Source organism: Amblyraja radiata, chromosome 19 (genome assembly GCF_010909765.2).
Source record: "Amblyraja radiata isolate CabotCenter1 chromosome 19, sAmbRad1.1.pri, whole genome shotgun sequence".
NCBI classification, from domain to species: domain Eukaryota; kingdom Metazoa; phylum Chordata; class Chondrichthyes; order Rajiformes; family Rajidae; genus Amblyraja; species Amblyraja radiata.
Window position 1 is genome coordinate 29,521,418 of NC_045974.1, and position 22,249 is coordinate 29,543,666.

At 39.5% G+C, this 22,249-nt stretch overlaps 1 protein-coding gene across 4 annotated transcripts in view; it reads right to left on the reverse strand.

The window, feature by feature from the left end:
- tmem117 (transmembrane protein 117) overlaps positions 1 to 22,249 on the reverse strand; it is a 276,064-nt gene that overhangs the window by 169,835 nt on the left and 83,980 nt on the right. For all 4 annotated transcript variants that reach the window (XM_033038139.1, XM_033038141.1, XM_033038140.1 and 1 more), the window contains exon 3: positions 19,006 to 19,138. In XM_033038139.1, coding sequence (XP_032894030.1) covers positions 19,006 to 19,138 — 133 coding nt within the window. The remainder of the gene's footprint in view (positions 1 to 19,005; positions 19,139 to 22,249) is intronic.

Genomic DNA, 22,249 nt, shown 5'->3' on the forward strand with positions numbered 1-22,249 from the left:
AATGAAAAGAAAACAGAAGTGATAGTGTTTGGTCCCAATGGCTTCCGTGAACCTCGCCCTGTTGACTTGGGTCCCTTGGCACTGTATGTGAAGCCAATAGTTTTAAACTTGGGTTTTAAGATGGACAGTGATTTTAAATTAGATCGTCAAATAGGCACGGTATTTAAGTCCAGCTTCTTTCATTTAAGGCAGCGGGCAAAGGTGAAGCCCATTCTTGAACGGCAGCATTTTGAAACAGTAATCCATGCCTTCATTACGTCTCGGCTGGATTACTGTAACGCACTTTATTTTGGAGTTAGCCAAACTTCCCTTGCACGTCTTCAGTTGGTTCAGAATGCTGCTGCTCGCCTTTTAACTGGAACACGTAAGAGGGAGCACATAACGCCTATTCTGGCCTCCCTCCACTGGCTGCCTGTGTACTTTAGAGTTCATTTTAAGATTATTTTATTTGTTTTTAAATCTTTAAATGGTCTCGCCCCGCCTTACCTCTCTGAGCTGTTTCATCTCTACGCTCCTGCTCGGTGCCTCAGGTCAGCTGATCAGCTGCTCCTGGAGGTACCGAGGTCTAAGCGGAAGCTCAGAGGGGATAGAGCCTTCTCTGTTGCTGCTCCGACATTATGGAACACTCTACCTTTGCACATTAGACAGGCCCCTTCACTGTCCATTTTCAAAACTAGTCTTAAAACCCTTTTCTATTCCTTGGCTTTTGCCCCTGCATGAGACTTTGCTCTTGTTTTAGTGTTTCTATTATTGTTTTTTATTGTTTTTACTGTCTTTTAATGTTTTTATTGTTTTGTTTTATGTTTATGATTAGTCATGTACAGCACTTTGTTGCAACAGTGGTTGCTTTTAAAGTGCTCTATAAATAAAGTTCAGTTCAGTTCAGTTCAGAGGTGTACAAGATCATGAAGAGAATAGACAGGGTGGATGCACAGAGTATTTTACCCCAAACTAATGGAATCAAGAACTAGAAGACATAGGTTTAAAGTGAGGCGAGAAAGATTTAATAGGAACATAAGGGCAACATTTCTCACAAAGGGTGGTAGGTATATGAAATGAGCTATCAGAGGAGCTGAGGTGGGTACTATCACAATGTTTAAAAAACATTTGAACAAGTGCATGGATAAGATAGATTTCGAGTGATATGAGCCAAACGCAGGCAGGTGGGGCTATAGTAGATGGAGCATGTTGGTTGGTGTGGGCTGAAGGGCCTGTTTCCACACTGTATAACTCTATGGCTATGACTCTATCCCTACCTCTTCTTGGTGTTGTGCACATTTATCCGTACCTGAACCTGGAAAAATACTTAAATAGATGCTATAAATAACCGTGCTCAGTTATTACAGAAAAATTCAATGTGCAGTTTTATTTTTGATGCTTCATCAGAAATTCAGAATCTTAGACAAAGCTGGCTTTTATCATTTCCCTGATCAATAAACATTCTCCTTTTAAAATTTTGCACTGATACCCAGAGCAATCTTCATGCCGGATATAAGTAATCCACAGGGTATCATCTATAATTGCCAATGGCTTCGTTGTTTTTTCCATATGAACACTTGTCAATTTGGTTTGAGCTGTAAACTTGTCAACTGGTTTTCTGTCTCAAAATTACTCATGCTCAACTGTACTTGGGCCAAACACAGTCTTTAATTGAAGATCAACTTGATCCTCTTGCTCAATTAATAACATATTGTCCATGGGCCCCTATAGAAAGAATGCATTTTGTGTCACACTTGGCAGCAATTCCTGATGAATATTTTTGCTGTATTTTTAACGAAGGTTTACACTAGAGATTTTAAATCCATCAGGAAAGACAAGCTATATAATACACAACAAGCCATTAACTGCAGTCTTGAAACCCCTTTCGATAAAATATGAAGGCAGATGTGCTTGCAGCATCGCACTGGAAACATATTTCACACAAAATGCCCGAGTTGAATCTGATTAAAAATACAAGAACTATGGTAGTTAAATTTAATATTATTGCGTTCTCCTACTTCAGCTGTCAAAACTTCCATCCATTATGTTAATCTGAATTCAACAATTTCATCAAGTGCACTCTACACTTTTCCTTAACACTCTTCAATGATATGAAGCAGTATGAGGATATATTTCAATTCTTTAGTTGTGCTGCATCAAACTACGACTAGAATATTCACACACATATGTTCATTTTTTCACACATTACCTGAATCATATTTAAAGTGAGAACTTGTGACAGATTTACGTGAAGAGTGTATAGAAGCCAGGAGGTGGCAGCTGCATGATCCTACTTAATGCCACACTAAATGCAAGGATATTAATATTTATTTCTGTTTAGCATAACTCTGGCGCCAGATGTGGTGAGAGCAAAAGATACAGTTGAAACAATCAATTCACAGAAGACATCATTATCTGTGATCGTCCCTCCACACACTGTAATATATAACTGCCTACGAAACAAAACATTAACTACTTTAGGTCTGCAGTACCTTGAAGCCACATTAATCTATATGTCTCTCTATATGCTGTATTGTTTACTGTAATCTTTGCTCAAATTTGAATAAAACAATTCCTCTGCTACAGATAATTACCCAGTTTCCCATGCAGCAAAAAGCAGGAGCACATCAACTGCAGTCTTAATATCTTAGAGTTTTCTCAGTGCTTACTTCTACTGTTTTTTAACTGGTAGATTTCAAGCTCTCAACATGCATTTACACCTGATACAGAGCAGTTGAATCCTGGCCAAAGACTGCTCACTTCAACCAGATTCATATCTCATCCTAGGCTCAAAGATCCAAAAGAGAGAATCCATTAGGAAAGCAATTCTATCATGCCTTTTAGGAATTCAGGACATTCAATGGCACTTTGATGCCAGTGATGCACTTTGCCAGTGTTGCACTTTGGATGTGGCAAACAATCTGTAGTCTGCAGCAAAATACAAATGTGTTGATGTTAACAGAGGTGTGTGCCATTACTATTACGCAGTGAACAATGGTGCGTGCACTTTTTTGGATGATTATCAGGGGCTCAATGTATGCTTGCCTGACCTCATATTTAGCCCTGATGCAAAAGCCATGATGTGTACAGTAAGCTCACACTAACTGATTCAGTTGGGGGGAAATGGCTGACAGAACACCATCTCCTCTGTTCTTTATACTACAACATAATGGAATATTTTACGATCACCAGAACAGGTAAGGTTAAAAAAAACCTCATCTGAAGCAGTACATTTCTAACAGTTGACCTCCAACAATGCTGCGCTCAATCAAAACTCCATTTAAGGGACTGATGGTTCCCAGAACTATCCAAGTATTATTTCTGGTAAAATACCTGTGTGCCATCTCTAAGGCTTAGGAATCTATCCTAAAATCTTCTGTAACTATAGAGCAACAACTAAAATAATCACCTGTATGTGTTTAATGCAGGCTACTATGTCGGGGTGAAATGTATTGCTGTAATGGCTCATTCATGTTTTAAAATTGTGTGTTCCGGTCAGGTCTATTTTTACATCAGATATCCATATGGCTCGTACATGGTCAGAATGTAAATAGTAGACCAAAGCAGGAGACCTTCTGAGCTGAATGTTCTACTTGATGTCAGCTTCTAATGAGGTATTTTCATTGATCTAAAGAATATATTATTAAAAATTGCTTTTTTGGGAGGTTGAGTGCATGGGTCCACCAAAGGCATAGGGGATTGCTGAGGTCGTGGTGGAGAGGGACTGTGTAATTTTCTCACTTTCCTGGCTTCTTAACATGCGACTGCTGGTGGATGAGGGGATAATGACTATAGCACAATTGGACCACAGTGGAATAGGCCACAGTGCAATCCCCTGCAGCACATAGTGGGGCATCAACAAGGTGGGTGGGGCTTCATTAGTGGCTGAGTAAACACAAGGCACATCTGTAATATATGCAGCTAACCACATTCCAAAATGTAGTGCCCAGAAGTAACACAATATGTTCGCTGAAATACAATGACTTATGGGCCTGTCCCACAGGCGATTTTTCAGCGGACTGCCGGCGACTGTTAAGTTGCCGGCAGTCGCCTGAAAAACCGGCAATTGGAACGGCGACTGTCAGAGTGGAACACACACAAACACATCACATCCTTCACCAGCCCGTTATGCAGGCGGGGAACAGGGCAAGCTGGGGGAGTGCTGTTCGAAAAATTCACACGGTGCATAGCCAAGGTGATACAGGCACACACCGCGATGAACAGGAAGGTTGGTGCTGTAATTAAGACGGCTAGCACCGTGTACGGTAAGTCGTTTAAAAGAGGGGGGGGGGGGGGGGGTGAAGAAGGGGTTGAGACAACTTGTAATAAGCCAAAGATACACGGTTGTGAAGCTCGGCGGACATTTAATATTATCGGTTGGTTATCCTTGGTTCTGAAAACTACTGCTTACCTTCTTTTTCCCCCAATGAGCCAATTAAATTCACCGGTCAGCATCAGCTACAACCTACGAAAACCTTTGACCTCCTGGCAACACACTAGGACCTCCTGGCGACACACCTACGGCACGAGAACTCTCCATGGCAACATAATTCTAGCCGCCGCAAATTTTTCAACATGTTGAGAAATTTGCGGCGACCATAATGAGGCCGCGACTAGTTCCCAGATTGCAGGAATTCCTCGTGACCATGAAGGCGACTCCCCGGCAACTACCCGCGAATATGTAGCGACTGCATAGTCTCCTGCAGACGCCTAAAAAGTCGCCTAAGTGGGACAGGCCCATAAGTGTAACTTTTATATCCTAATGAAAATTTCTCATCCGGCAAAAAATTAAAGAGCTTTGTCAACTTCAAATGTGTTTTGTTTTATGAAATGTGCTGAGGCACAGCAAAGAACTGAAGTAAAACTGATCTTTTGATGGACATTAAACTTACACTTTCACATATTATCTGTCATAATAAAAAAAGATCATAGCGAGAAATGGTATCTATCCATGCCTACTAGCAATTGGTACCAAATTAACATGCAAAGTACAATGACATTACCTTCATGAAGCCTCCATCCCAAAGGTCACCGTTGTCCAGAAACTCAACTCGAACCACATAAATTTAGCGGCTACAAGAGTTACATGCAGGTATGATTTACCCTAAAGGTTTACCACAATATACAAAACACACGTCAGCAGCATGATATGGCATACTCGCCCCTTTCCAATGAATGTAGCTCCACAGCATTAAAGAAACATTGCATTGTCCACATGAAAACAGTCTCCACAACTAACTTCCATCCACAACCCTTAACAATCACTCCTTCCACCATCTACATTATACACCCTGGCTACTCAGACAATATCTTCCCAGCCGGGAAGGGCACGAGCTGTAGGTGTGTGGGAATGTCACCACCCCCAGGTTCTCCTCAGAATTCTGACTAAAAGATAGATTGCCATTCTGTCTAAAAAATAGATTACCATTCTTACATTTGTAGATCTAAATTTTGAAATTCCTTATCTAAAATAACAATATATATAGATAGAAATTTAAAACCAAACTACAAATGCTGGATTTCTGAAATAAAGACAGGTAATGTGAAAAATGCGCAGCAGGTTTGGCCACATCACTGGGAAGAGAAACAAAAATGCTTTTGGTCCAAGACCTTTGTCAGGGTTCGGAAGAATCTTGAGCTGATAACTTTAAAGTTATGCTGTTAGTTGGAAAATGAGGTTAATCCCACCTTTACCAATTTTATGCCTTAGATGTCTTTGGGAAATTTACCTTCATGCTTATTTTGCATATGCATATAAGTGAAATATTAATTTGCAGTTTTCAATCTGAAAATGACAGCATCTTGTCACATACTAAATAACTATACTTTCCCTAAAACCTTGCTGTTTAAAGAGCAGACAATCAAGCTTCATGCGTCTTGCACAAATTTCATCCTCACGAAGATCTCTGACCTCACAGGTGCCACCCAGTGCTTCATGTTCCAGTATCCGCGATTTTCTTTCTTTTCCCTCACAAGTACCATGACTGCTTTGCCCCAGAGGCCAGAGCTACAGTCATTCTCAGCTTTCTGGCATCCAGATCATTCAAAGCTGCCACTTCACATGGTTTGCTGCTTCACTGTTGCATTATGGATGTCACCCAAACTCTATACTGAAGGCCAGGAGATTTCATTTGATTTTCCTCCAGCTCACAGAAACAAACACAGGCATTTGCTAGGTTTCAAGTTTCTCCAAATTCCAGGCATTTGCAGTTTGCACCATATCCTGAAAAAAATCTCTCGGATCACCAGCATTTTCAGATTGCTTTACTCCCCCCCCCTCCCCCTCCCCATCTTCCTCCCATCAACGCAGCACTCATTCATTCACTGATTCATTAGCAATGTAGAGCTTACTCCTGTAGAGTTGGGGGAAATGTGAAGTGTTTATAATGGTTCATCTCTTTAAGAAATGCACACGGAGTGGATGTGCAATTTGTCCATATGATTTCTACCCTGATACTGACAGTGTTCGTTTCAATGCAGCTTTATACAGAAGAATCCAAGAACATTGTTCTTTGAGCCCATGTTTGAGGTTCTTGCTCTTTAGACAATTTTCAGAAATAATGTCAATGATGTTTTAATTGCAAGAAAATGGCATGGGACAAATTCTCAGACACAGAAGCCAACAAAATTAATTACATTTGCTTTCATGAAGTGAACTTCTGGGCTTGGTATTTACACGTCACAGATTACCAGCCTGTCATTTCGTTTTCTGTTGTCAACCAATAATGAGCATTAAAAGGCAAAATCTCTAACATTTATAACCAAGTTGTACCTTGAATGCATTTGAGAAATCACTCAAAGCATAGACACATAGTAGCAATGTTACAAAATTTTGAGATTTAAAAAATCAAGTCTGCAATTTATCCCATCAGATAAAGCATAAAAAGAAGTTTAATTTGACACCTAATTCATTTTCATATCTTCAGTATTAAAAAGGTTATGGCCATTTTCATACTCGGAAATTAGCATCTTGTTCCCTATTGCTTTTCCATTGACTGAACACAAAAGCTGTGATCGAGGACAGTCAAAAGCCCATAACTTTCTTAAAAATTAAGAGAACTGAAATAAATTTTCAGTTATTACAGATTGAAGCATTCTGAAACAAATATGAAACAATCTTACTTGGATGACCTGAAATTAAAGCATATAATTAGTTAGTTACCTAATTGTAGCTAATTACAAAATTCAATTACTAGATCTAAACATTTGCGGCGGAGAACACTAACGCAATTATCAAAAAAGCTCATCAGCGCCTCTACTTCCTGAGAAGATTACGGAGAGTCGGATTGTCAAGGAAGACTCTCTCTAACTTCTACAGGTGCACAGTCGAGAGCATGCTGACCGGTTGCATCGTGGCTTGGTTCAGCAATTTGAGCGCCCTGGAGAGGAAAAGACTACAAAAAGTAGTAAACACTGCCCAGTCCATCATCGGCTCTGACCTTCCTTCCATCGAGGGGATTTATCGCAGTCGCTGCCTCAAAAAGGCTGGCAGTATCATCAAAGACCCACACCATCCTGGCCACACACTCATCTCCCTGCTACCTTCAGGTAGAAGGTACAGGAGCCTGAAGACTGCAACAACCAGGTTCAGGAATAGCTACTTCCCCTCAGCCATCAGGCTATTAAACCTGGCTCGGACAAACTCTGATTATTAGCAACCACTTTCTGTTATTTGCACTACCAGTTTATTTATTCATGTGTGTATATATTTATATCGTGGTATATGGACACATTTATCTGTTTTGTAGTAAATGCCTACTATTTTCTGTGTGCTTAAGCAAAGCAAGAATTTCATTGTCCTATACAGGGACACATGACAATAAACTCACTTGAACTTGAACTTGAACTTTATTTCTTAAAAGATTAACATTTTTAAATAGCCTAAGAGTCCAAATAACATTCACACAAGAATTCACAATATAACATGATTTTTAAATCTCATTGTCATTAATTTATAGGCCAAATGGAAGGAATTTAGTGTTTAATTCCCGTAAATTAATGGCCATTTTAATCATCTTGCGAGTGGGTTTTTGTGGAACGCGATCGATTGGAACGTTGCATTTGCGGTGAATTTAAACCCCATATCGGCAGGAATAACACTGCCAGTTCGTATGGGGCCTAAATCACCTTTTCGCAACGTAAAATTTGGATTAAGGTCATCCTAAGAAGCACGTTTATATGTAAAATAAACAGCTTTCCTTTAGCTGTCCCGTACCTGAAATCCGTCCCGGTTATCAGCGTTAACGGCATTAGAAGCTGATTTTTATTTTACTCCAGCGCTGAAATTGTCCAGCGATGTTTAAAATAAAAAAAATTCACAGAACGGCAGTCAGAACAATTCTTCAGCATTAGCTGCAGCCCGAGAAAATAAAACTCTGGCAGGCAGGAGAAAACCGCATTTTAACCCCCCCCCCCCAGACATTTTACCCATCAGCTGCTCAAAAGGAACTACTTTCAATAACAACTTGAATTTCCATGGGCCATATTTTATTTTGACACTCTTTAAATTTTGCATTGTTTCTATTCCCATCAATTCATATTCACGGGGAAACAGATTTGAGCCATTGGCCACGTCCAAAATCACATTGCTCAAGCCTAAAGGAATACGTAATTACAGACAAAACAGGACTACTAAAATATTAATGCAGCTTGTTAAGTTTTTCTTCACTATCTATACAATAAACACAAACTGCTTAATTTTTGCTTGATGCCCAATTAACTGTCTGAGCCTATCCCTTGTTCAATACTGATGACCCTAGTCATCTGTTAGCCCGCATTGTTACAATAAGCACACAAAGGCAAGGAGCAGCTCTGACAGGCCGTGTGAAGTAATCCTCAAAAAGAATTAAACAAAAAAAAAATCCTTGAATAAGAGTCCTACTCTAAATTAGGTGTGATTAATGACTGGACGACAACAGGATGACCCTAATTAAATAACAGTGTTAATTAGTGACTGATTTATGCAGATGAAGGCACTTAGAGATGTTGGAAATGGGATTTCTAATCAAAGTAATATGTACAGCTAGAAATGGTGTTGATGGATTTTAGTCTCAAGAGGAAAAGAAATTCTTGTTTTATACCCAATAAGCTTGTTCACAATATAAAGAAGGGGACTCTCTAAATTGAATGAAAATGCAACAACATTTTTTTCAGGAGATAAAAAAAAAACCTTCTGCCAAGGAAGGAATCCATATTTGCATTATTCTCTGCGTACGGTATATAGAATCATTTTTCATTGCGATAGGGAGGTGAGGGAAACAAAGACCTTAGAAACAGTTTTAAAACATGAGGAGCCACGATGCTGCAGGCAACCTTAAAGTAAACCTGCACTAATTGTATCACTATTTTTGTGTCGCATAAATAACCATTTCACAGTGGCGCTGAAAGTCGCTTCAGGTTGTGACCAGGGTTATGACCCTTCCATGTTGCAATCCATCCGTGTCATTAACTCAAACCATGGGAAGACAAAAATGCTTTAGTGCATTTAAACATCGTCTTTTCATCCTGTGAACCTGGGTTCAAGTTCAATCCTGACAGAGGTGGTATGGTGCCTCCCATCCAATGATCATTAATGGTTTTAAATGAAAATAATTTGTCTGATTCCTACATACATCAACAGTAGAGCACAAAGCTGCATTTGAACCTATTGTTAACTTCATTGCTTTCCAAGCTGCTCATGTCAGAACTGTATTGTGTTTTAGAGAAGGAACAAACTTATTAAAATAGTGACCCTGGGCAACAAAATTACTAGAAGAATCAAGAAACAATACATCAACAAAAGCAAGTGGCCAAACAAGCTATAACAAAATCTGCAGGCCATTGTTCTGCTGTTTTTGTGATATTCCCTGTTAACTCACAATGGAATTGAGGATGTTCTTAATGGAGATGTCACAAAGCTCCAATAGGGCAAAGATATATCAAAAGCAAATGGCTTCATCTATCTTATACCATTTAGATTCCTTGTTATTTGAAGAGTCAGAGTTCGGAAAATTGTTTTAATTATTACACAAAATATCTCCAGGAAGGAATGTTACAACTATCACAAAATATAATCAAGAAAACTGCCATTGAACACATGGAATGCTTAGTTTTTAGATAGGGCAGTAATACAACTTTAATAGGCATTTACGACAGATGGCACAATGGGCTAAGTGTTCGGCTGGCGACCGGAAGGTAGCCGGTTCGAATCCCGCTTGGAGTGCATACTGTCGTTGTGTCCTTGGGCAAGACACTTCACCCACCTTTGCCTGTGTGTGAATGTGTGTGAGTGATTGGTGGTGGTCGGAGGGGCCGTAGGCGCAGAATGGCAGCCACGCTTCCGTCAGTCTGCCCCAGGGCAGCTGTGGCTACAGAAGTAGCTTACCACCACCGAGTGTGACTGAGGAGTGAATGAATAATGCGATGTAAAGCGCCTTGAGTATTAGAAAGGCGCTATATAAATCCCATCCATTATTATTATTATTTAGACACTGCTCAAAGATAAAAGCTTAGCATGGCCAGATTTAAGCAAGGCAGCAGTTTTACTTCTGTAATGGAACGCTTTGATTCACATTTAAAATGGACGTGATTGGCAGAAATATCCATCTATTCTGATTTGGATAACATCAGTTCTACACTCCACTCCCTGACCACTTAATCCTTTAAAAAGCCAAAAGATATACTGAGAGAACTGAAACAATACTTCAAAATCAAGACACCTGAGATGGTACAAGTTTTCTTTAATAATAAAAGATTCCATTCCTTTCACTCCTATTGATTCTCACAAGGGCTATCATGGCAAAGCAGTATAGTGGGCCAAATTACTTTCTTTGGTGGTACACAAAAAAGCTGGAGAAACTCAGCGGGTGCAGCAGCATCTATGGAGCGAAGGAAATAGGCAACGTTTCGGCCTTCTTGATTACTTTCTTTGATGTTGTTGCATTTAATAATCCAGTGATGTGGACATTGCTGCCAAGCCCAGCTTCGACATCCTATCCCTGGTTCCCCTCTCACTTCCTAACTGAAGTACCCCAATCTAGCAGGATTCTGATGAATCTTCTCTGCAATCTCACCATTACAATCACATTCTTTCTTTGGTGTAGCTACCAGGCCGGCATACAACACTCCAAGTGCATTCTAGCCAATGTTTGTTAAAGCTGTAACAAAACACCCCAGTTTTTATATTCTATACCCTGACCTATGTCATTTATCTTTAGAAAATAATTTTCCAGAATCCAACAATCACAATTTTCATTTATACAGCAACTTTAATGTAGATGATACATGAATAATGTTTGTGGCTAAGCCATATATAATTAGGAAAATTACCAAAGCTTGAACCCAAAGTTTGGTTTTAAGAAACATACAGGAATGAAGAGGGATGATGACGTTTATGGGGGGGAATTGCAGAGCTTAAATCCCAAGCAGATGGAAGCTGGTTGTAGATATGGTATATGGACCATATATCAAATTTAAACTTAGGGGTTCAGAGGAAAAGCTCAGTCCACAAGAATATTAAGTAGGATTAAAATAAGGTTTAAAAAAAAACTAGGCCGCCCAAGGAAGGATCCAAAGGCATTATCTTTTCCGAATCATAACAATGCCTAATTACCTTTTAAATAACAACCAAACTGTACAGTATTACAAATATATATGAATATAAAACCCTCTCAGAGTACTGCACTGCAATAAATACGAAACACCTGGAAAATTTGACATATATTGGAGAGTGAATAAATTAGACAGCGAGACAGGCAACATCTCTGGAGAGAAGGAATGGGTGACTTTTTGGGTCAAAACTATTTTTCAGACGTCTGAAGAAAGGTCTCGACCTGAAACATCACCCATTTCGTCTCTCCAGAGATGCTGCCTGTCCCGCTGAGTTACCCCAGCATTTTGTGTCTATCATTGGTGTAAACCAGCACGTGCAGTTGATGTGCAGTTCCTTCCTGCACAAATAAATTAGACTATTTTTTAAACCAGTGTGTCCCATAATTAATATCCATTGCCTTTGATTCTTACTGGAAGGAATCATTGCAAACCAATTTGTTGAAGATTAGGGAGAGAATTCCAGAGCTCAGGTCGCCAGTGGATGCATTCTGCTGTTGATTATTTTCATTATACCACTATTGATAGAAGAAAAACGGCCTAATAGCAAAAAGGTTTCTTCAGATTAGTCTTTATCATTTATTTAATGATATTCTCATCATATGTGAATGATTGTCCATTGGAACGTTTTTTTAGGAGATAATGATTATCTAGTAATTATGCATTCAACACTTTGGAAATTTGCAAATTGGTGTAATCAAATAGAGCCCCCTCCGAAAAAGAAAATTATCCTATTTCAAAGATTATAAAGCGTCACTACATAATAAAGTACAAGGTCTACTTTAGCCTATATATAGTCATTGAAATCTGGTACGCATGAAACAAAACAAATCTGTGGCTTCTGGTAAGTCATTTTCCACTGGTGTGGTTCAGTACACAATGGTAAAAAGGGATGTTAAACCAAAAACAGACACAAAGTGCTGGAGTAACTCAGCGGGTCAGGCAGCACCTCTGGAGAACATGGAAGGTGATGTTTCAGTTCAGGACTTCTTCAGACTCATTGTTAAATATTAGATGTAAAATCAGATGCTTTACCACCATCTAGTGATGATGTTTGAAAGTGCATGTTGTGTGCAATGATCAGGAAACAGAGTTAAAGTATCTGGAGAATTATTGCATCCAATTTTAATTACACTTAAGTTCTCTTGAGTAAACTGAAATACTTCTTCACAAATTTGCTTCAAATTCTCACCTTAAAACTTTTTTAAATTAAGTGGCTTGAGGACAGAAATTGACGGAACGTAAATTTAATTAAAATAGGTAGGATCTGGCAGGATCTACTTACAGCTAAGTCTACATCTGCACAGTGACACGCATTCAAAGGAGAAATACTGTGGGTTTGGGCCCGATATTCCAGCAAGTGAAAGCCAGGGGTAACATGTTCAGGGAACCCCTGATATCAAGGGTTGAACAAGGAGATTAAAAAAGCACCTGGCAGGTAAAGAAGACTTAATATGGGAGAAGCCTGTCAGAGTGTACAAAGTGTGAGAAGGTGCTTAAAAAATAAATTAAGTGGGATACATCCTCTGGGTCAGATGAGATATATTCCAGACTGTTGAGGCAGTCAATGGAAGAGATTACTGTGGCTCGGACTGAGTTTTTTTAAATCCTTACTATCATAAGTGAGGTGCCAGATGACTGGAGACAGCAAATGTAGTCTCCTTTGCAAGGGGAGCAGCAAAGACTGGAAACTACAGACCCATGAGCCTATCAGTAGTAGGGAAGGTACTGCGAAAACTGTGAGATGGAGGATTAAAGATTGTTTGGAAAGGTAGGGACTAATCAGAGAGAACCAGCATTACTCAATGAAGGGTCCCGACCCAAAAACGTCATCTATCCATGTTCTCAAGAGATGTTGCCTGATCCGCTGAGTTACTCCAGCACTTAGTGTCTCACTTTGAAAAGGGCAGTTTCTGTCTGATCAATCTGATTGTACTTTTTTGAAGATGCAATGATGAGGGTTTTAACATGGAGATGGTCCAAAAGATTCAGGCTCAAAGGATCCAGACCTATTCTGGTAAATGGATCCAAGATTGGCTAGGTGATAATAGAGGTTTGTTTTTATGATTGAATACCTATGATTGAATACCTAATGCAAGATAATGATTGGATATGTATGTAGAAGGCATGATCAGTAAGTTTGCAGAACTTGAACACTGGTGGAGTTGTAGACAGTATGAGGGGCAATATCAGCATGTCTATTGCTTGCAATTGATATTGCATGCAATAATATTGAGTGCAGTTCTACCCAACACACTTTCAGAAGGATATGAATCTGCTGGAGAGTGTGCTGGAGAGATTCATCAAGATTTTGCCTGTTATGCAGCATTTGGGATAAGGGGAGAGACTAGAGAAGCTGGGTCTGTTTTCTTGAATCAGAGGCGATTGCGAGGGGACATGATTGAGATATAGAAAATTATGAATGGCAAAAATAGAATGGTTGCAGGAAATTAATCCACAAATCAGAGGTCGACAAAACTAGAGGACATTGAGTTAGGGGAGGATCAAATAGGAACCTTTTTCACACAGGAAGTGGTAGGTACCTGGAACTAACAGTATTTAAAAGTGTCCATATGAGAATTTGAATTGCCTAAGCACAGAAAGCCATGGACCTAGTGCTGGGATGGAATTGTCATGGATCGGTGCCCACTAGTCGGTGTGGATTCGGCAGGCTGAGATTCTTGTTTCAATGTTGTATGATCCAATGGCTCTTCAAACAAGCCTTTTGAATGATATGTTACATGAAGGTCCTGTTTGTTCTTTCGAATAGGTTATAATACCTCAAAGGGCAATAATCCAATTATTTCAGTCCTTGGAACCAATATTCATCTCTCCATAGATACCATGTTTAAAAGTATCTGAACATTACATCAGAAAGTAAAGACACTATAGAAGTGTCTGTATTTTTTTAATAAAGGATGACAGTGGCACAGTTAGTAGAACCACTGGTGGCAGCACTGGAGATCCAGGTTCAATCCAGACCTCAGTTGCTCTCTGTGTGGAGTTTCGTATGTTCTCCCTGTGACCACAATGGTTTCCTCCCACATCCAAGAGATGTGCAGCTATGTGAGTTAATTGGCCATTGTAATTTGTTCCTAGTGTGTAGGTGATTAGTAGAATCGAGGGGATATTGAGTGTGCAAAGATTTCTCTATAATGGGATTCATGTAGCATTTGTATTTGATGGTCAACAGAAGACATAAGAGATCGCAGATGGTGAATTTGAAGCAGCATTCTGAAGGAACTCAGTGAGCTGAGCAGCATCTGTGGATAGAAAGCAATGATTGGCATTTCAGGTAGAAAGCTACAGCAGGACTGGTGATTTAAGGTCTTGCTTCTGTTCTATGACTGTGCTACAAATCTGAAATGAGAACAGAAAATGCTGGAAACACTCTAAATGTCAGGCAGGCATCTACAGAGAGAGAAACAGTTACAGTTTCAGTTTGATGGCCTTTCATCAGAATTTATAGAAAAATATCACACATGTGGAGCGAATAAAATGAATGGCTGTAATTGGGCGAAGCCCAAAAAACACTGAATGACTAAAATTGTGTTGGTGCTGGCTGAGGGATGGTGATGAAGGTTTGCTAATCATAGCTGTTGGGTGTGAATATGAATAGGAATTTAATGAAAACATAGAAGTGAAAGAAAAAATGAATGGGAAACCATGATACAATATGAAATAAAAGGAAATGATAGAAATGTTCAGCAAGTCAGGTAACATTTGTAGAGAGATAAAAATAAAATTACAAATTGATATCAGAATTAGCAAATTATGACTGATTGGAAAGGTTGCTTATCTGAAATGGTTGATTTCAATGTTGAAACCTGACGGTTGTAACGTACCCAGTGGAAAGACGAGATGTAGTTCTGTTGGGCTTTAATAGAAATGCTGCAGAGAGAGATGACAGAGCAGCAAGGGGATGAGGAATTGAAGAGAGAAGTAACCTGGATGTTGAGGCCACGTCGAAGACTGCAAAAAAACAAATGAAGCCACCCAATCTGCATTTGGATTCTTCAAGTTGACAAGACCACTTTGTGAGTACCAAATACATTACACCGAATTAGAAATAGTGTAAGTAAATTGTTGTTTCACCTGTGTTTAGGTTCCTGGTTGGTGGGATGGGAAGTGCAGGTATTGCATCCCATCAATTCCACCACTCACCTACACATTAAGAACAATTTACAATGGCCAATTAACTCACATACCTGCACATCTCTGGGATATGGGAGGACACCATTGTGTCTGGGGTTACCGTATGAGGAGGAGGCAGGAGAATGTGGTTAAGAGGGGAAGATAGATCAGCCCTGATTGAATGGTGGAGTAGACTTGATGGGCCGAGTGGTCACTTATGAAGTTATCCCTGAAAGTGCGATGAGAAGGAAACCAGTGGAGATAGGAGGGCAAACCTGGAAAGGGGACAATCACTGGAATGCTGAAAGGAGTGAGAAAGTACATCTGGTAATGGAATCATGTTGAATATAGTTGAATTTAATGAGGCTGTTGTGGTGGAAGATGAGGTGTGGAAATATGTCTTTGCCAATATGCCATAAAAATAAGAAGGGAAACAAAATCATTGAGGTTGAACAAGGTAAAGGCTATAAATTGAGATGCAGTTGGAGACCACAGCTTTATCCAGATATGGATTACTGGAAAAGAAGGGGCAATGAATGACCAATTAAACGTCAAAAGACTGCAGAAGGAAATGAAAACAGAAGATGCTGGAAACACTTAGCAAGTCATTCAGCATCTGTAAAAAAAAAAAAAATAGACTTAGTGTTTCAGGATGATGAATTTGCAACAGAATGAGGAAAATAATATTATCTCAATAGTAAAATGGCATTATTTCATTTGTTTGTAAGATCATGTAGCCTCAACTGTTACATTCCTCTTCAATATAATGACTACTTAAATGTGTTTTATTTGTTGTGAAGTATTCATCATAAAAAATCCTAACGATAAATGCAAGACGTTTCTTCTTATTTTAAAGAGATGGATCAAGCAACCTACAAGCAAAAGCCAAGCGAGTGATGCACACTCATCCCTGGGCCTGATATCTTGCAGCAAAGAAACAGAGATGAAACATGTAATGGAATATTATCTGTGTTTCTCTATCCACCGATGCTGACCCACTTGTTGTGTGTTTCCAGCACTTTGTGCTCTTATTTCAGTCTTCCAGTAAGTGAATCAGTAATTAAGCAGTTTTGTGAGAAGCTTTTCATGTTGAAATTTTATGGATGTATACAATGGTCACACTTTCAGAACCTGGCTATCTGACCCCAGCCCGAGTGATCCTGCCTGACCCGCTGAGCTACTCCAGCATTTTGTGTCCATCTTTGGTGTCTATAAATCTAAATATTGGCGGCATGAATCTAAATATTAATGTGTATTCTGACTAAACATTTATGTCCAGGACAGATTATCTAGCTCAGTACATTAGTGGTTTGCCTAGCACTACTGCATGCGTCCATTGTCATTAATCTATCGCAATTTACATGCAGCAAAGCAAGTCCTTTTCCTGCTTTACTGCAAATGCCTCAGGCTTGCATCAGTGCATGGAAGAACTAAGTACTCAGGTTTGAGTCAGGTCCACGTATTGATTATAGAGATGAGAAGACATATAAATACTATCACTGGGTGAAGAGCAAATGGTTGAGCTATTCCCTTGCCAATCAAGCTTGCTGTCAAAACTGCTATGAGTGAGTAAGATGGATCTGATGTACAGAATTAAATGTAACTATCTTCCATTTGCTGCCCTTTTCTGAAGAATTACCTGCTTTTATTAGGTTAGTTGCTATAGATTTTTCACACTTACAATGGACTTTTCACTGAATAAACTGATTTGTTTGCTTTCCAGTAGCCTGCTGTGAATCATGCACACTGCCCTGTCAATTTATTCACTGATGCAGTCAAATACTCTAAAGCATCAAACATGTTATTTTACTCTCCACTGTTTCAGCTTGAAATGCTGAATACTTACTTTAAATAACAGTAACTATACTTCACAAATTTGTCACTGACTGGAAATGCTTTGGAAATTCAAATGTAATGAAAAGCATAATAGAAATATAGGCCTTTTTAAAAAATATTTCAGGCTACAATCATCGGGGAAATTAATAATTGGAAAGGAATGCACTATTGAGCAGAAGTAGGCTGATAATGTGGAAATTCATTGAATAGTTCTTTCAAAGAACCGCCACAAATGTGAAAGATCAAACCTAGTGTCTTTTTACACAATTTGTGATTCTAGATCATAAACGTTGGAAGTTCTTTCCTTTCAGATAACTCTGCTAGACCAACCAATCATGATTATATTGTTTATCTTTATAGCCTTGTTGCAGAGTAGGTTATTTCTGCCCGTCGTGCTCCCGTTCAATTTCTACACCTTTGTTCAGTCTGCATGTCACTTAAATGTAGACGAATTAATTGAAAAGTAAATTTGACCAAAACAAAACAATAAAACTGCTCAAAGGAACTGCATTGCTCACCTTCTGAAATAGAGAGCAAAACTAGGTAATCCACCCAGGTGAGTGACACTTGATAATAATTGTGTCAATTGTTTTTATTTCCCATAAAATATGAACACACAGATCAGTCTCATTCTTAAAGTCGTCTTATTCAGATGGGATTGGTTTATTCCAATGAGAAAGAGGGGACCTAATTGAGTTAGTTTGTGGTCAGTGTCACTGAAGATGGTTCAATAATCCTGCAATGCAGTACAATATGTGCCAGAAGCCATTCATCACTGTCCTCGGTTGCTGCTTTATGATTTCTGTTCAGAAAGCAGGAAATCCGCCTGCTAAATCCAAGTAATTAGCTGCTTTAAAACCAAATTTATTCAGCACCATAGGTTGATGTTAATCAACAGCAGCAGCAAGCCCATCTAATATGAACTGAAAAGTTCTCACTATTTAGCTGTCAAATTACACTTTGTGACTCAGTGGGGGTTTGTAGTGGCAGGGAAAGATAAACAGCAAGGTTCTCCATTGTATTAAAATTAATGTCAAGCCAGAGCACAATTATGGCTGCAACCCAAATTACAAAGCACAATTATCTGTGCTCCTCCAATAGAGGAGTGGCAGAGGTACACAAACTCCCTTCTGCACCCCTTCACATAGGAGCAAAACTGATACATATATTAAGCTCAGAACATATTCCAACATACAGGGAAAATAATTGTAATAAAACACAATTTTCTGTATCTTTATTTCGTAGAGAAGACCGATATTCAGGTTAAATAGAAGCTGCTATTTGCCTGGGAATTTTTCTCTTTCTGTTTGCAGCCAACACCCAATGTAGTTCCCAGTAAATGGTTTTATTGTCTCATGTTAAGTATAGGTTTACACCAGTGAGGCTCCCCATGTTGCTGAGTGCTAATCCTGCATTGAAGCTGAATTGAGTTCACTATGATTGAATCGGATATAAAACTGTCAATCTTACCTCATATTTCCAGCGATTAAGAGGCACAGGTTGTAAATATGAGAGAAGATGAACAGGAAGAGAAGACTGGAAAAAAGCATCACCATCCAGGAGCCGTGATCTTTTCGGAACATCTTTAGACGAAGAAACTGACCTGATGCAAGAAAAATTTAAGGCAAACTTACTTCACTTCAGTCTGATAAAGTTATTCCTTTATACATACACCATGGTGATCAACCTTAATTTTTTTTTTTTAATTGTCTTTCATGAATCCTTCCTAATGTTAATGTCATTACAATACAAGGCAGCCAAAACAATGGTACAAAACTAGATATTAACTAAAAGTTAATTTAAAAAGCGCTGGATGTGTTGGATGATCTGCTATTTTTGCAATGCAGCCCTGGATTATGAGGTGGTATGATATTCAGTCAAGCATCCAAGAGAAGGAATAATATATAGATAGATGAGCTTTGTCAGATCAAATCTCTCAATCGCCTTGACAGGTCATCTGATCTCTTGATGGGCCAAAGCATTCTCTATCCCATCTCATCATCTATACTCTGCCCCCACACTAATCCCGTGTAGATTACCTGTCATGGCACCCACTGACTACATTACACTCAAGGCCTCCTCATTGTGGTCTCACATCACGCAGGGTGGCCTGGCAAACATGGAACCTCAGGATCCCATCTCCACCACTGCCTTCATAGCCATTAACAGTTTACTCCTGATGCTATTTTTTTAATGTGTCCAGGCACAGACACATTTACATAGATACAGAGACAATAGGCGCAGGAGTAGGCCATTCGGCCCTTCGAGCCAGCACCGCCATTCAATGTGTTCATGGCTGATCATCCACAATCAGTACCCCGTTCCTGCCTTCTCACCATACCCCTTGATTCTGATATCCCTAAGAGTTCTATCTAACTCTCTTTTGAATGCATCCATTTTTGTGAATAGGCCTCCACTGCCTTCTGAGGCAGAGAATTCCACTAATTCACAACTGTGTGAAAACGGTTTTCCTCATCTCAGTTCCAAATGGGCTACCCCTTATTATTAAACTGTGGCCCCTGGTTCTGGACTCCCCCAACATCGTGAACATGTCTCCAGCATCTAGCGTGTCCAACCCTTTAATAATTTAATATGTTTCTATAAGGTCCTCTGATCCTTCTAAATTCCAGTGAATACAAGTTCAGTCGCTCCATTCTTTCATCATATGACAGTCCAGCCATCCCGGGAATTAACCTCGTGAACCTACGCTGCACTCCTTCAATAGCAAGAATGTCCTTCCTCAAATTAGGAGACCAAAACTGCACACAATACTCTGAGTGTGGTCTCACAAGGGCCCTGTACAATTGCAGAAGGACCGCTTTGCTCCTCTACTCAAATCCTCTCGTTATGAAGGCCATTAGCTTTCTTCACTGCCTGTTGTATCTGCATGCTTACTGTCAGTGACTGATGTACAAAGACACCCATTTCTCGTTGTACTTTCTCTTTTCCTGACCTGACATAATTCAGATAATAATCTGCCTTCCCGTTCTTGCCACCAAAGTGGGTAACCTCACATTATTCCACATTATACTGCATCTGCCATGCATCTGCCCACTCACACAACCTGTTCAAATCACCCTGCATCCTCTTCACAGTTCACACTTCCACCCAGCTTTGTGTTATCTGCAAATTTGCTAATGTTACTTTTAATTCCTTCATCTAAATCATGAATGTATAGTCATCAAGTCAAGTCAAGTCAAGTCAAGTCAAGTTTATTTGTCACATACACATACGAGATGTGCAGTGAAATGAAAGTGGCAATGCTCGCGGACTTTTGTGCAAAAGACAAACAACCAAACAAACTATAAACACAATCATAACACAATCATAACACACATATTCTTTTACATAATAATTGTATATATTGTAAATAGCTGCGGTTCCAGCACCAAGCATTGCGGCACCCCACTAGTCACTGCCTGTCATTCTGAAAGGGACCCTTTAATCCCTACTCCTTGTTTCCTGTCCAACCAATTTTCTATACGTCAATACCCTACCCCCAATACCATGTGCTCTAGTTTTGTCCACTAATCTCCTTTGGGGGACCTTATCAAAGGCTGTCTAAAAGTCCAGGTACACTACATCCACTGGCTCTCCCTTGTCCATTTTACTTGTTACAAAAAATTCCAGAAGATTTGTCAAGCATGATTTCCCCTTCGTAAATCCATGCTGACTAGGACCAATCCTGTTACTGCTCTCTGAATGCGTCGCTATTAGATCTTTGATAAACGACTCCAGCATCTTCCCCACCACTGAGTCAGGCTAACTGGTCTACAATTCCCTGCTTTCTCTCTCCCTCCTTTCTTGAAAAGTGGGACAACATTAGCTACCCTCCAATCCACAGGAACTGATCCAGAATCTATTGAACATTGGAAAATGATCACCAATGCGTCCACGATTTCCAGAGCTACCTCCTTGAGTACCCTGGGATGCAGACCATCAGGCCCTGAGGAGTTATCAGCCTTCAGTCCCATCAGTCTATCCAACGCCATTTTCCTGACTAATGTGAATTTCCTTCAGTTCCTCCACCCTAGGTTCTCTGTCCCCTAGCACATCTGGGAAATTGTTTTTGTCTTCCTTAGTGAAGACAGAACCAAAGTACCTGTTCAACTCATTTACCATTTCCTTGTTCCCCATAATGAATTCACCTGTTTCTGTCTTCAAGGTACCCACATTTGTCTTAACTATTTTTTTCCTCTTCACATACCAAAAGAAGCTTTTACTATCCTCCTTTATATTATTGGCTCTGTACTTCATCTTTTAAAACATTTGATATAGATTTAAATGTTTCTAAAGCTTCAAAAATAATGTAAAATAAATCAAAGTAATTAAAAATACATTAAAGTACAATACATAAATTAAGAAATATAAACGTTAAACAAAGAAAAATAAATGAAAAACGTTAAATGGACTTCAAATGTTAACTCTGTGTTCCATTCCACAGATGCTTACTGAGTGTTTCCAGCATTTTCTATTTTAATTGTCAGTTTTCCAGCATCTGTGTTTTTTTAAATGAATTTAACCTGACTTGTCTACTCTTGCAATGCGAGTTCAGTGTCAAAATCTGACCTCAGCACTTGCCCGGACTCCATCCTCTAGTCCACAGACATAGATGAGGAAATCACGCTGAGCATCAGAGGACCTCCAAACACCACATCCTGAAGGGGACTGCCACATACCTCAGAGTTCAATCCGATGCTTTGTTCAATTGTGT